At 43.5% G+C, this 10,809-nt stretch overlaps 3 protein-coding genes and 1 long non-coding RNA gene across 9 annotated transcripts in view; 2 read left to right on the top strand and 2 right to left on the bottom strand.

The window, feature by feature from the left end:
* The first annotated feature begins 82 nt into the window (after positions 1 to 82).
* On the top strand, positions 83 to 4,763 carry LOC308113473 (haloacid dehalogenase-like hydrolase domain-containing 5). The gene is made up of 8 exons (XM_080469793.1): positions 83 to 551; positions 1,167 to 1,370; positions 1,501 to 1,613; positions 2,020 to 2,113; positions 2,206 to 2,239; positions 2,387 to 2,561; positions 2,674 to 2,862; positions 3,524 to 4,763. Exons 1-8 carry the CDS (start codon positions 432 to 434, stop codon positions 3,918 to 3,920), a joined length of 1,326 nt encoding a protein of 441 aa, XP_080325919.1. The 5' UTR covers positions 83 to 431; the 3' UTR covers positions 3,921 to 4,763.
* On the bottom strand, positions 4,748 to 5,948 carry gp9 (glycoprotein IX platelet). Of its 2 annotated transcripts, none has more exons than XM_080469794.1 (2): positions 5,829 to 5,948; positions 4,748 to 5,613 (listed from the first exon to the last, which is right to left on the bottom strand). In XM_080469794.1, the coding sequence occupies exon 2, from the start codon at positions 5,610 to 5,612 to the stop codon at positions 4,866 to 4,868; it is 747 nt and encodes a 248-aa protein (XP_080325920.1). In that variant the 5' UTR covers position 5,613; positions 5,829 to 5,948; the 3' UTR covers positions 4,748 to 4,865. The 2 variants fall into 2 exon arrangements, with proteins under 2 accessions (XP_080325920.1, XP_080325921.1); XM_080469795.1 differs by having other exon boundaries at positions 4,748 to 5,562; positions 5,829 to 5,879.
* A 104-nt stretch (positions 5,949 to 6,052) lies between these two features.
* On the top strand, positions 6,053 to 7,950 carry LOC308113969. The gene is made up of 3 exons (XR_013935583.1): positions 6,053 to 6,322; positions 6,918 to 6,988; positions 7,380 to 7,950. It is a non-coding gene; the product is annotated as an uncharacterized lncRNA (long non-coding RNA).
* LOC308113968 (IQ motif and SEC7 domain-containing protein 1-like) overlaps positions 7,920 to 10,809 on the bottom strand; it is a 92,548-nt gene continuing 89,658 nt past the window's right edge. For 4 of the 5 annotated variants that reach the window (XM_080470559.1, XM_080470562.1, XM_080470561.1 and 1 more), the window contains one exon: positions 7,920 to 10,355. In XM_080470559.1, coding sequence (XP_080326685.1) covers positions 9,819 to 10,355 — 537 coding nt within the window. In that variant the 3' untranslated portion in view covers positions 7,920 to 9,818. The remainder of the gene's footprint in view (positions 10,356 to 10,809) is intronic. The other variant, XM_080470563.1, reaches the window with a different exon arrangement.

Genomic DNA, 10,809 nt, shown 5'->3' with positions numbered 1-10,809 from the left:
ATTTGGGTGCGGATGCACGGTTTATTCCGTGATCCGATTGAAAAAAAATCTCCACGACCGCAGCCAGGTCGTGGTGATCCGCGGGACTCGCTGCGGCGCGTGGAAGGAGAAACGGTTAAAGCTCCACCTCGGAGTCTAAAATGGCAGCGGGGGTTGCAGTGCAGATGCAGCTCCTTCCGGCGGAGATGCAGCAAGAGGCCCTCCTACTTCTCACATGGCGTCATTTCGCTCCCACCCAGTCACATTACGAACACGAAAGGAGCTGAGGAAGAAAGAAGTGGAGAAGGAAGAAAAAAAAAGCCAATCCGAGCAGCAGCCAGGCAGCGCGCGGCCAGTGCGAGCCGGCTCATGCTTCACGCGGGGCTCGTCCTGTATCCATGTTTGTTTAGGTTTTTTTTTTTAGTTTTTGTTTCTTCTGATAAGTAGAGGAGATGAGGGGACTCCTGTCGTTTTACCGGGGCCTGTACACCCTGAGTAACCGTCAAGCCAGGCGAAAAGCTGGGATTGTCGGTTCTCGGTGCGGGCTTTGCGGAACTCGGTCAAATAGCAAGGTACGGTCGCAGCTGCCGGACAATAGACTGTTTACATGTTTACCAAAGAGATCCTCTAGTTTGTGTCCGTTCTTCTTTCGGCTGGGTTTCGGTGTTTGCAGCTGTTGATGCTCACAAGGTGGAAACAGCAGGAGATCTGACAGCAGATCACTCGTGTTGCTCTCACGACAACAACGAGCTCCGATGCACCGTTTTCTACGTGGCGATCAGCCCCACTTGCAGAGAAAAACAAGCTTATAGAAACTCTCCACTGACGTGTTGAGATCTCTAGGATTACTTCCATTCTGCTAAGTATGTACTGCCGTGTCACCAGCAGGATCCCCCATTGTAGGTCATCGTTAATGTCATCAAGCGCCAATTCTGCCTCCTCTCCTATTTACCGCTTATTTGACCACAAATGTTGAAAACACACATAAACTATAAAGTAAATGTACCACTAGAGAAATGCCCCAACTAATAATAGTAAAAACGAATGTATAGATTACTATTTAAATGTTTACTTCTAGTCATCTGGCTTTGTTTTATTGCCTGTTTATTTCCCCACCCCAACAACTGAATGCTCTTGTTGACTTGTTTCATGTATTTTGGCTGATGGCTCTGTCTTCCCTCCTCCAGCCACAGCCGAGCTTTGGGCTGTTGTTTGACATTGATGGCGTGCTGGTCCGTGGAAGGATGCCAATCCCTGCTGCAAAGAAAGCGTTTGAGAAGTTGGTCGACTCTCAGGGACAATTTGTGGTGCCAGTTGTTTTTGTCACAAACGCAGGGAATTGCCTCAGACAAACAAAAGCAGACCAGCTCGCGCACATCCTGGGAGTGCCTGTGAGTTATAAATTCTTGCCACATTCAGGCCCAGTTAAAGCTAAGTCGGGACAAAAAAACACGCTGGATTAATCGGTGTGGGGCAGACTCCTCTGCAATTAACCTTTCCTAACACTTGTGCTATTTCCAGATTACACATGACCAAGTCATCATGTCCCACAGCCCCCTGAGGATGTTCAAGAAGTTCCACGACAAGTGTGTCCTGGTGTCAGGACAGGGACCCGTCCTGGAAATTGCAAAAAAGTATCCTCAAATATTGCAATTTATCTCAATATCACATTCAAACTTAGACTTGAATAACAGAAGTACTGCTTAGCCCCAGACATTAGCTCTAAGTCATGAGGTTACGACTTACATCACAATAAGGAAGAGATTAATACATATGTTATAATATATCAGCACAGAGGTGCAGTGGTTGGCAGTCTCACTATTTAGCAAGAAGACTTTGGCATTTCTGAGCGAATTTGCATTTTCCCTCTATGCGGGGTTTCCCTGAGTATAACCTGTCCTGGGTGTACCCTACATTTTCCCGCCACTATCAGATGGAATGAAGTGCCCCAAGGCCTAAAATGGATTGTATACAGAAGAATGCATGACAGAATGAATTTGCCTCAAACAACTTTATTCATCCTTAACACGCTGCCTTCAGTGTGGGCTTTAATAATGTTGTCAGTGTTGATATGCTGAGGGAATCATACCCTTTACTGGACATGGTGGATCACAACAGGAGGCCCAAACTACCGGTGAGATATCGAAACGCAGAAAAAACAAAAACATCAACGTAACCCACTGTTCATACTAAATCCCATATTTAGTGTCTTTTTCTTCATTCCAGTCCAATCCTGTCATCACCCTGCCCAAGGTTGAAGGTAAGAATATTTATATGTTAAAACATTTCCATGCAGTGAATCTTTGCATTCCCTATTGTTAACTGCTACTTTGGTGAGTTTTGAGCATTTGGCCCTATTGCGATCTCACAAGCTTGGATATTGTGTCTTTTATAAATCCTCACACAGCTGTGGTTTTGTTCGGGGAGCCAGTTCGATGGGAGACCAACCTGCAGCTGATAACTGACATTTTGATGACTGACGGTAACCTCAACAGTGTACATCAAAGCCAGAAGACGAGTCACCTTCCTCTTCTGGCCTGCAACATGGACCTCATGTGGATGGCTGAGGCACATTCTCCACGGTAGCATTTAAAAAAAACTTTAAATGGTTATTTTTCTTTTGTCTTTGAAGTGTTCAAGGATCCCTGAACTCAGACGTCTTTCTGTTTTTTTGCGACGCCCTTTTTGTCTTAGGTTTGGTCATGGGACGTTTCTCGTGTGCCTGGAGAACATCTATAAGAAGATAACAGGCAAAGACCTGAAGTACGAGGCTCTCATGGGGAAACCCAGCGAGTTGACCTACCACTTTGCAGAGTACCTCATCAGGAGCCAGGCCATGCAGAGAGAATGGAAACTCCCCATCACCTCCCTTTATGCTATAGGGTGAGACACCTGGTCGGATATCTGGATCACAAATTCAGTAGTGATTATCAGAAACAAGGTGAATGTAGTGACAGCAACCCTGTAAGTAATCGAGGAAAGGAGAAAGAATAAGCACACCCTGTGATGAGAAAATGTGTGTGACAAAGCAGAACTCTTCCTTTTAAACTGCACACATCAGCGCAAATCAGCATAAACTAGTCATGACTTGCATGTTTCACTTCAGCTTTGTTTTGTTGGGTGTCTGCTGTCGTTCTGCTTTTACATCTTTTGTACGTTTTCTTTGATCACTATCATGTGGACGAGCAGCGGCAGTCACTTTACTGTGACACATCCGGCCATTTTCTATACCTGCTTTGTGCAGGTTGGGATCAGAGGGAGGGCTGGAGCCTCTCAGGTGACACTGGGTGAAGGGCGGGATACAGCTTAGAGGCATCACTAGTCCAACACAGGGATAACACATGAAGACATGCACACACATACACACACACACACTTGCTCTCAATGCAATCACCAATTAACCTAACTTGCATTATAGAAGGAAGCCAAAGTAATCAAGAAATCCCAGGTACAGGTAGAACATCTGGCTTTTCCTCACTGTGCAGCGTAAACAACACGACGGTCTATTTCGACACATAATTACTACTCGCTTGTGCTTTTTTAGTGATAACCTCATGACTGATATCTACGGCGCCAATCTCTACAACCGCTACCTGGAGGAGAAAGTCGCGAGAAAGAACCCCAAAGCCGTGGCCAAGATGGTGGCTGCCACTGGATCCACCACAGCCGTGCCAAGAGAGGAGGAGCGCGACAGCCTCTGGGAAAGCGAGTTTGCTTTGCCATCTGCGACGTCCTGTAAGTCTGTCCTGGTCTGCACGGGGGTCTACAACCCCAAAGCAGAAGTGCCAACCGACGCAAACCACTGCATCAAGGAGACTGTGTTCCACGGTCACCGGGACTTCAGGTTCGACCCCGCGCTGGTGGAGCCGGGCCACATCGTGCAGGACGTGGCAGAAGCTGTGGACCTCATCTTTCAGCAGGAAAAGTTTGTGCCTCAGTAGAGCCGACGAGTTCAAGCTGGTCAAGGAGGTCCGAGCAGGGCGGGGCGAGTCAGGGCATTAACCTGGGGTGACCGCTTAATGCATGAAGCTGTAGGAGCCTAACACTGTGGACTTTTACCAACTGACAGGGCATTGACAAAATACACGTCCTCTTTTAATATTTCAAACTTAAAGAGAAACCATAGAAGATCTGAAACTTGTAATTGTTATTATCATCTGCTCTTTTATATTGTTTTGTGATTGTCCTTATTTACCTTATTTCTTTAAGGAACCTTGTAAAAACTTTGCCTTATTTGACCCAACTAAGTATTTTTTTAGATGGCGGTAATGTTCTAGATTGTTACAAATCATGATACCATCCCATATTTATTACAAAAAGTCGCTGGTGTTTTTTTTTGGTTTTTTTTATGAACATATTCCAGCAGCGTCTGATCTTTTTCCTCAAGGTGACTTTTATTATTGCATTTTCCGTCATTTGTTTACCTGTTTATCCTTGAAAATCTATGCATGACCATGAGAGTAATGTGTGTACTGTAAAACAACTGTTAGATGTGCAATATTGTTCCTTGATAGTACTGTATCGCTGCAGTTTGTCTTGTGAGAGACTTGACCAGTATTTGCACCGATCAGAGACTTTCATCCTTGTTAAATGTTAAAACATATCTTCCCGCCCTATCATGTTGATTATCATTTAGAAATTCCTCTATATGTATCAGAATTTTTGTTCCTGGAGTAACTTCCAACTAGAATTTTTATTTAGAAACACCAAAAGCGTTCACCCCTACATCTGTAAACGGTCACTCATCGCAAATACCATACGAAAATACAAGGAGTAGTTACACAAGCTGTTTGTGTGGAATTCTTTCTATTTGAAATGGTCATTTTAAGAAACATATTTATCATATAATAGGTGATATATTTTTTTGTGTGGTGGACAGAGGTCCCTCATGTAGCCTTTATCTTTATGTTGTGCTTCTTGTGCAACACATCCAGCACCTGAGGCAGTAAATCCATGTTCTGAAGTGGCCTTTCTAGATCCTCAGAGAAAACGGCAGAATCCAAGTCTGAACTGTTGTCCGACAGTCCCGTGTGCAGCCTCCTCCTGTGTTTGGGCTTCATCGAGCGCAAAGAGTCCGCCTTGAACCCAGAGTGTCTCTCGTCTATGTACAAAGTGAAAGTGGACTTTCTGGCCAGTGTCAAGCTCCACAGAAGCAGAACAATGAGGCCGCAGAGCATCACTCCCAGCATAATGTCGTATGTCCCATCAGCGCATTTTGCCGAAGCACAGGAAGAAAAGAAGTCGTCACTCAGTTCACTGATGAGTTTGTGGGCCACAGAGGTTGGGCTGGCACACGCAGGCTCCTTTGTAACAATAGCTTCGTTCTTCAACAACCAGTTCCTCAGGTATTGAATCCGGCAGTCACAGTGGAAAGGGTTCCCAGACAGGGAGACCTCTTTCAAGCCAACCAACCTATCGAACCGCCCCGGAGTCACAGAGGTCAGCTGGTTGTCCTGCACAAAGAGCTCTGTGGTGTCTGAGGGCAGATGAGGCAGCTCCATGAGGTTCAGCGAGGTGCAGTTGACAAGTAGTCCAGCATGCCGGGAGCCCGAACAGAGGCAGACCTTTCCACGACAGAGTGCGCTAGTTGTAGCCAACAGGAGGAATAGAGCTAAGCTTAAACTGGATCGCATCCTGCACAGTTAAGACAAAAGTATTAATAATACTGCATAAGAAGAAATTACGCTGCAACACCATACTTCAGAAAATGCTGACAATAGAAGTGACTATTCTCAAAGACTATTATCTAATAATCATTTGATTTAAGCATCTATTTAAAAAAAAAAAAATTAAAAAAAGCATTTATCCAGAGTAACCTTACTGAGCAGATCTCAAATTTAAATACCAACCTTTCAGAATGAAGCCAACATAAGATGTTCTTCCTTTAGTGCCAGTCATCATTGTAACCTCATATTGGATTCACCGCCGTCGTCATTTTCAGGATGATCAGAAGTTATTTTGACCGCAAGGTATGCCCTCACTGGTGTGTTGTAAAACTCACCAAACAACACGCCCAGTGCAGATGAGCGTGAAGCCATCTGCTTCAAAGAGATAAGAGTTTATCAACTAAGGTAGTGAAAGAGGCCATCTGAAGCTCTTCCACATACTGTTTATGAACATCCACTGCAGTGCTGAGGGCAACGGCGGACACTTTACTGCAAATTACAGCTGGAAGCATGCACAGCTTTATGTGGATTTGGGATTGTTTGGCATCGGAAAAGTGAATAAGCTCGCAGCAAGAGAGAGAATGTGTCTTAATGGAAATCTTGAAGTCAAAACCCAGAGTGGACACACTGAGGGCGAATACCACTATTTTACAGTTTCAGAGGACTGAAGATGAGAGGTAAGTGTTTGATTAAAATATTTGAACTCGCTAAGGAACTGCGCAGTCACTACACTTTTCACCTATAGGTGGAGTAAGGGCATAGTGGAAAGTATTGTTGGAGGCTGGAATAGTAAGATAGGACTGCATGAAGATAACACTCAAATGTGAATTGCATTACGTAACTGAGGAAGGAAAACAGTGTCCTTTGACTTAAAGTGGCAGATCACCCAGACCGTACAATCAATATATACCAGTACTATGAAGTTAAATGACGAAAGCAGAAACAACACGTGTACCATAAGTCATATATTTGTTTATTTTCCGTTCTCAACATTGTCACAGTTGAAGTTTTACAATAACTGGGGTCTTACTGACTCACTACTCACTGTACAAACAGAATGCACATATAAATGAGGCCATTCCTGTCTTCCTTTTTTTATTTTTCATTGTGTCTCATGCCAGACTGAACAGCTTGCAGCAGGATGTGTGTCACGTGTCTGTGTGTACATTATACATGTGTGTGTGTGTGTGTGTGTGTGTTGCATGTATGAAAAAGAGCTGGATGTAAATGGCAAACTTTCTAACAGTCTTTCTTTTTTTTAATTCCCAACAGCAAAATGCCAACATCTGGACGCAGAGACAATCGATATGTTCATATATCACCCTATCACATCCATCTTTAAGGTGATGTTTTTACATCCTGATCTTAACTGCAGATATCAGAATAAACTACTGATCATTTACACACTATGTACATCTCCTTGAACCCAAGTCTTGGTCCCTTTACAGCTTAATAAAGATAAACCCATGTTCGAGGGGCTCATCAATTTGCACATCGAAATCCCTTATTTACACGATGAAAGCCCTCAGCAACAGAAGTGCAATGTTCTTCATGGTTTTTTAATTTACACGATGGCTTTGTAGATGAAATGCATGCTGAGCTTCAATAACTACCAGGCTAACATGGAACAACAAGGACACGTCAATATCAGGAAAAATTGATTTAAAAATCGAAACCGGAGAAGTCAAAATTTAAAGGCTGATTTTTCTTTTTTTTTTTCCTTCTTCCCATCAGCTCACAGTGAGTAGGACACATGATGCATCGGATCCATGCAGTGCATTGTCGGGGAACGTTCTCACAAAGAATGACTGTGGACACTTGAAGCACTACAACACACACCAACAAATAAACATCGGTTTCACATCGTCCCAAGATTTCACATTTGTAGCAAAGATATGAAATCATTGGAAAGACACATTCAGTTGATCATTAATGTCCCGTTTGTGATATGTCTCGTCATCTTAACTTTATTCCTTTGTGAATTCAAATAAGGAGAAACATGTGACGGTCAGCCTGACGTGTGAGAATGGTTTTCTTTGTGAATGCTAAAATACATTTACAACCTGAATATTGGGACAAACAGTTTACTGTCACTAATTTACACACTAGAATAGACTCTTATCTTGTAGAATGTAGAAAGTTATTCTTTACATATACCCAGTTCTTTTGTTCGTTTGCATTTTGTATATTATAACTGCATTTCCTGAAAAAAATGAAAGTGTTCTTTCATATGTGCTTATCCAGCAAAATATTTCTGTTCAGCCCAAGGAGGAAGATATTCCTTTTATTAAAATATATACACACATTCTTCTTTCCATTGTGAACTGTGTAGGTATTTATATACTTTTAATGGAAAAAAATTTATTTTCACCTGAATCTCATCCTGGACAACAAGATAACAGACCTCCACTCTCAGTACAAGTCTGCATTTTCTGAACATGATTGCACTTAAACTTGCTATGGTAACACTGATTTGTTATACAATGTGCAGAGGATAGCCTCACATCAATAACATTACATGCAAAAAATCACTGACTAGACATTCCACTAAACTCCAAGCCTGTACCTCTCATAAGACCACGAGGACAGCCAGACATTAATTTACAGAGAAAAGACTCTGACAGGGGGGGGGGGCAAAATAAAGAAAAAATAAATAAATAATGAAGCAATATGAAGGGGGGAAAAAAAAACCCACAAACAGAATGGACACCTTGTTCTTGATGTACAAAATCAGTACAAAGATATTGCACATATAATAGAAAATAAGATGGAAAAAATACTTCACTATGTAAGAATTCATTTTTATTTACTCACCATATGCTGTTAGTGAATGAAAAATATTCTAAACAAGGCAAAAAAAAAGAAGATATAAGTTTTTCTTTTTAATTTTTATTTCAAGAGTCTAAGACTGCAGCTGTTGCAAATGTTAAAGGCAACAGACTAATCGTGTTCAACGCAAAATTGCCGGTCCACGTGTAACAGGAACTGAGCCATGAAGATTTTACACACACACACACATACACGCACACAAAAAAAAGTATTTTCACTCGTATTCATTCATTAAGCATCCACAGTATGAGACGTAGTCGGACCTACCAAGCAGCCAGCCTAGTTGATTAACTGCTGGGGCTGACAGGAAAAGTCTGCTTTGAGGCTTCAGCTGTGACGGCACAGCATTTTGAAGCCTTTATGCAACAGCTGCCGTCCAGAGGCTCCGTCTGATCCATTTGAAAGGCAAAACTTTTTAGAGGAGATTATAGGCCGGGCTGAATGAGAGTTCACTCCTTTCAGATCTACATCCTGTTACCACAGAGTCAGTATAATACTGATAAAAGTCATTTTTGCTGATAATAATAATTGTAAGTATAATCTTACAAATTACTTTACACACAATATACTGTACATGAAGTCTTGACTAAATAGATTATGGATTAATAATTGGCACATTTAATTATGAGAGCTAGGAGACAACACGTATAGCTGTCATCTACAGTAAATACAGCACTAGAACTACTATGACTGACTCGGTCGAGTTGTTTACCTGTACTTTGATTTAGGTTAGTGTGAAATGATTATATCGAGGTTTTTCACTACATATGAGCTCTATGGGAGGCAACGACAGATAGCATTCATATGATGTAGGATCCGAAAACCAAAAGATTTGAGAGTTGACTTTCGAAAGCTTGTGCACAAGAAACTTTTACTGTTGTGACAGAGAAAACAGTCAGACATGTTCTCATCTCAGGCCATCTTTCCTCCCGATAATGCGAAGGTAAAACAGGATAATTGAGGGAATGAAGAAACAGGGAGCGGCTCGATGAGAAAACACACTTTCCTCTCAGCCATCACGGCCGGGCGGTGTGTGCGTGGGGGTGTGTGTGGAAAACAAAGAGCATCTTCCTGTGCAAAACCCTCCCTACCCAACGGGGGAACAAAGCCCCTGATCAGGCAAACTACTAAAAGGCCCCTAGTGGAAGATTTGAGTCAGATTTCCATCCTGCATATTAGTTGGACCTGGAAGTGAAAAAGGTGACTGCGTGTGATTGGTTCCCATCACAGCAGCAGAAACACAGTGGACAGGCCATAGAGTTATGCTGTCAGTCCCTTTGGTGTAAGCAATTGTCCCTCCTTCAGTAAGTCCCCTCCTTGCGCCTCCTCTCTGCGTTCCGAGCATCACACTACGGTGCTGATGCCACTGTGTTTGGGTTTGGGTCCACCGGGCGCCGAACCCGACTGCTGACTGTGGTGGTGAGGACCGTGCTGGGGGTGCGAGGGGTGATGGGAATGCTGGCTGTAATGGCTCTGCTGCGAGTGGGAGTGTTGGTGAGCGTGTGAGCTGTAGGACGGGTGCTGGTGGTACTGCGTGTGGGGAGGTGGGTGGTAGTGGTGGTGGTGATGGTAAGGTGGGGGGTTCTGTGGGACCTGGCAGTATTGGGAATGGTGGCCGTGGTGTTGGGCTTGTGCTGCATGTACCACCTGTGCTGTGTGGTGCAGGTTGGTCGGGTGGGGCTTGTGGGATATGAGAGTGGGGTGACCGGGAGCGGGGAAGGGAGGGTGGCTCTGAGATGAAGGCTTCCCTCGCTTGCTGCCAAAGAGCGACCCCAGGATTGAAGTCGATGCTGAGTTAGGGATGGTGGGATGGCCGCGGGGTGCGCCCTCGTGCGGCGTTGTGGCTCTCCTTCGCGTGTGAGGACTGCTAATGATGGACCCCTGCAGGAGGAAAAAAAATGTAACAGCATGTCTGTCAGACACCGTACGACTGCACAACACCTGCTAAACTAGAAGCTACAAGGCACCAGCGGGATGAATTCACAGTTTTCTTATTTCAGATAAACAAGTAGCAAAATGTTATAGGGCATGCAAATGAGAAACTAAAAACGTTTTCATGATAGGCAGCAAAAACACTACGGATATTTCAGCTTGATGAAGGAAGCCTGAATTCAAAGCTCTGCTGTTAAGGAGCCAACTGTGCTGAAACAATAAATCTGTAACAGGAAAAATTACATCAAAACTGTTAGGAGCATCAATAACAACATAAAGAGGGGGGAGAAAAAAAAACCAACAACGTTTGATCTTCTTTGCAGTCAGTGTGCCAAAAACCTCTATGAGTCACACATGCAACTTGTTATAATTAACTGAGGCATAGTTTCCACATGCAGAGAGT

Source organism: Lipophrys pholis (assembly GCF_963383615.2).
Source record: "Lipophrys pholis genome assembly, chromosome: 8".
In the NCBI taxonomy this organism is placed as follows: domain Eukaryota; kingdom Metazoa; phylum Chordata; class Actinopteri; order Blenniiformes; family Blenniidae; genus Lipophrys; species Lipophrys pholis.
The sequence above is the reverse complement of the archived record's forward strand: the minus strand, read 5'-3'. Positions and strand labels throughout refer to the sequence as shown.

Excerpts from the sequence above, each read along its gene's own strand:
- gp9 (XM_080469794.1), bottom strand. The coding sequence starts at position 5,612 with ATGCGATCCAGTTTAAGCTTAGCTCTATTCCTCCTGTTGGCTACAACT.
- LOC308113473 (XM_080469793.1), top strand. The coding sequence starts at position 432 with ATGAGGGGACTCCTGTCGTTTTACCGGGGCCTGTACACCCTGAGTAAC. Across the intron at positions 2,562-2,673 it reads GCTGAGGCACATTCTCCACG|GTTTGGTCATGGGACGTTTC; the intron begins GTAGCATTTAAA and ends TTTTTGTCTTAG. Across the intron at positions 2,863-3,523 it reads ACCTCCCTTTATGCTATAGG|TGATAACCTCATGACTGATA; the intron begins GTGAGACACCTG and ends GTGCTTTTTTAG.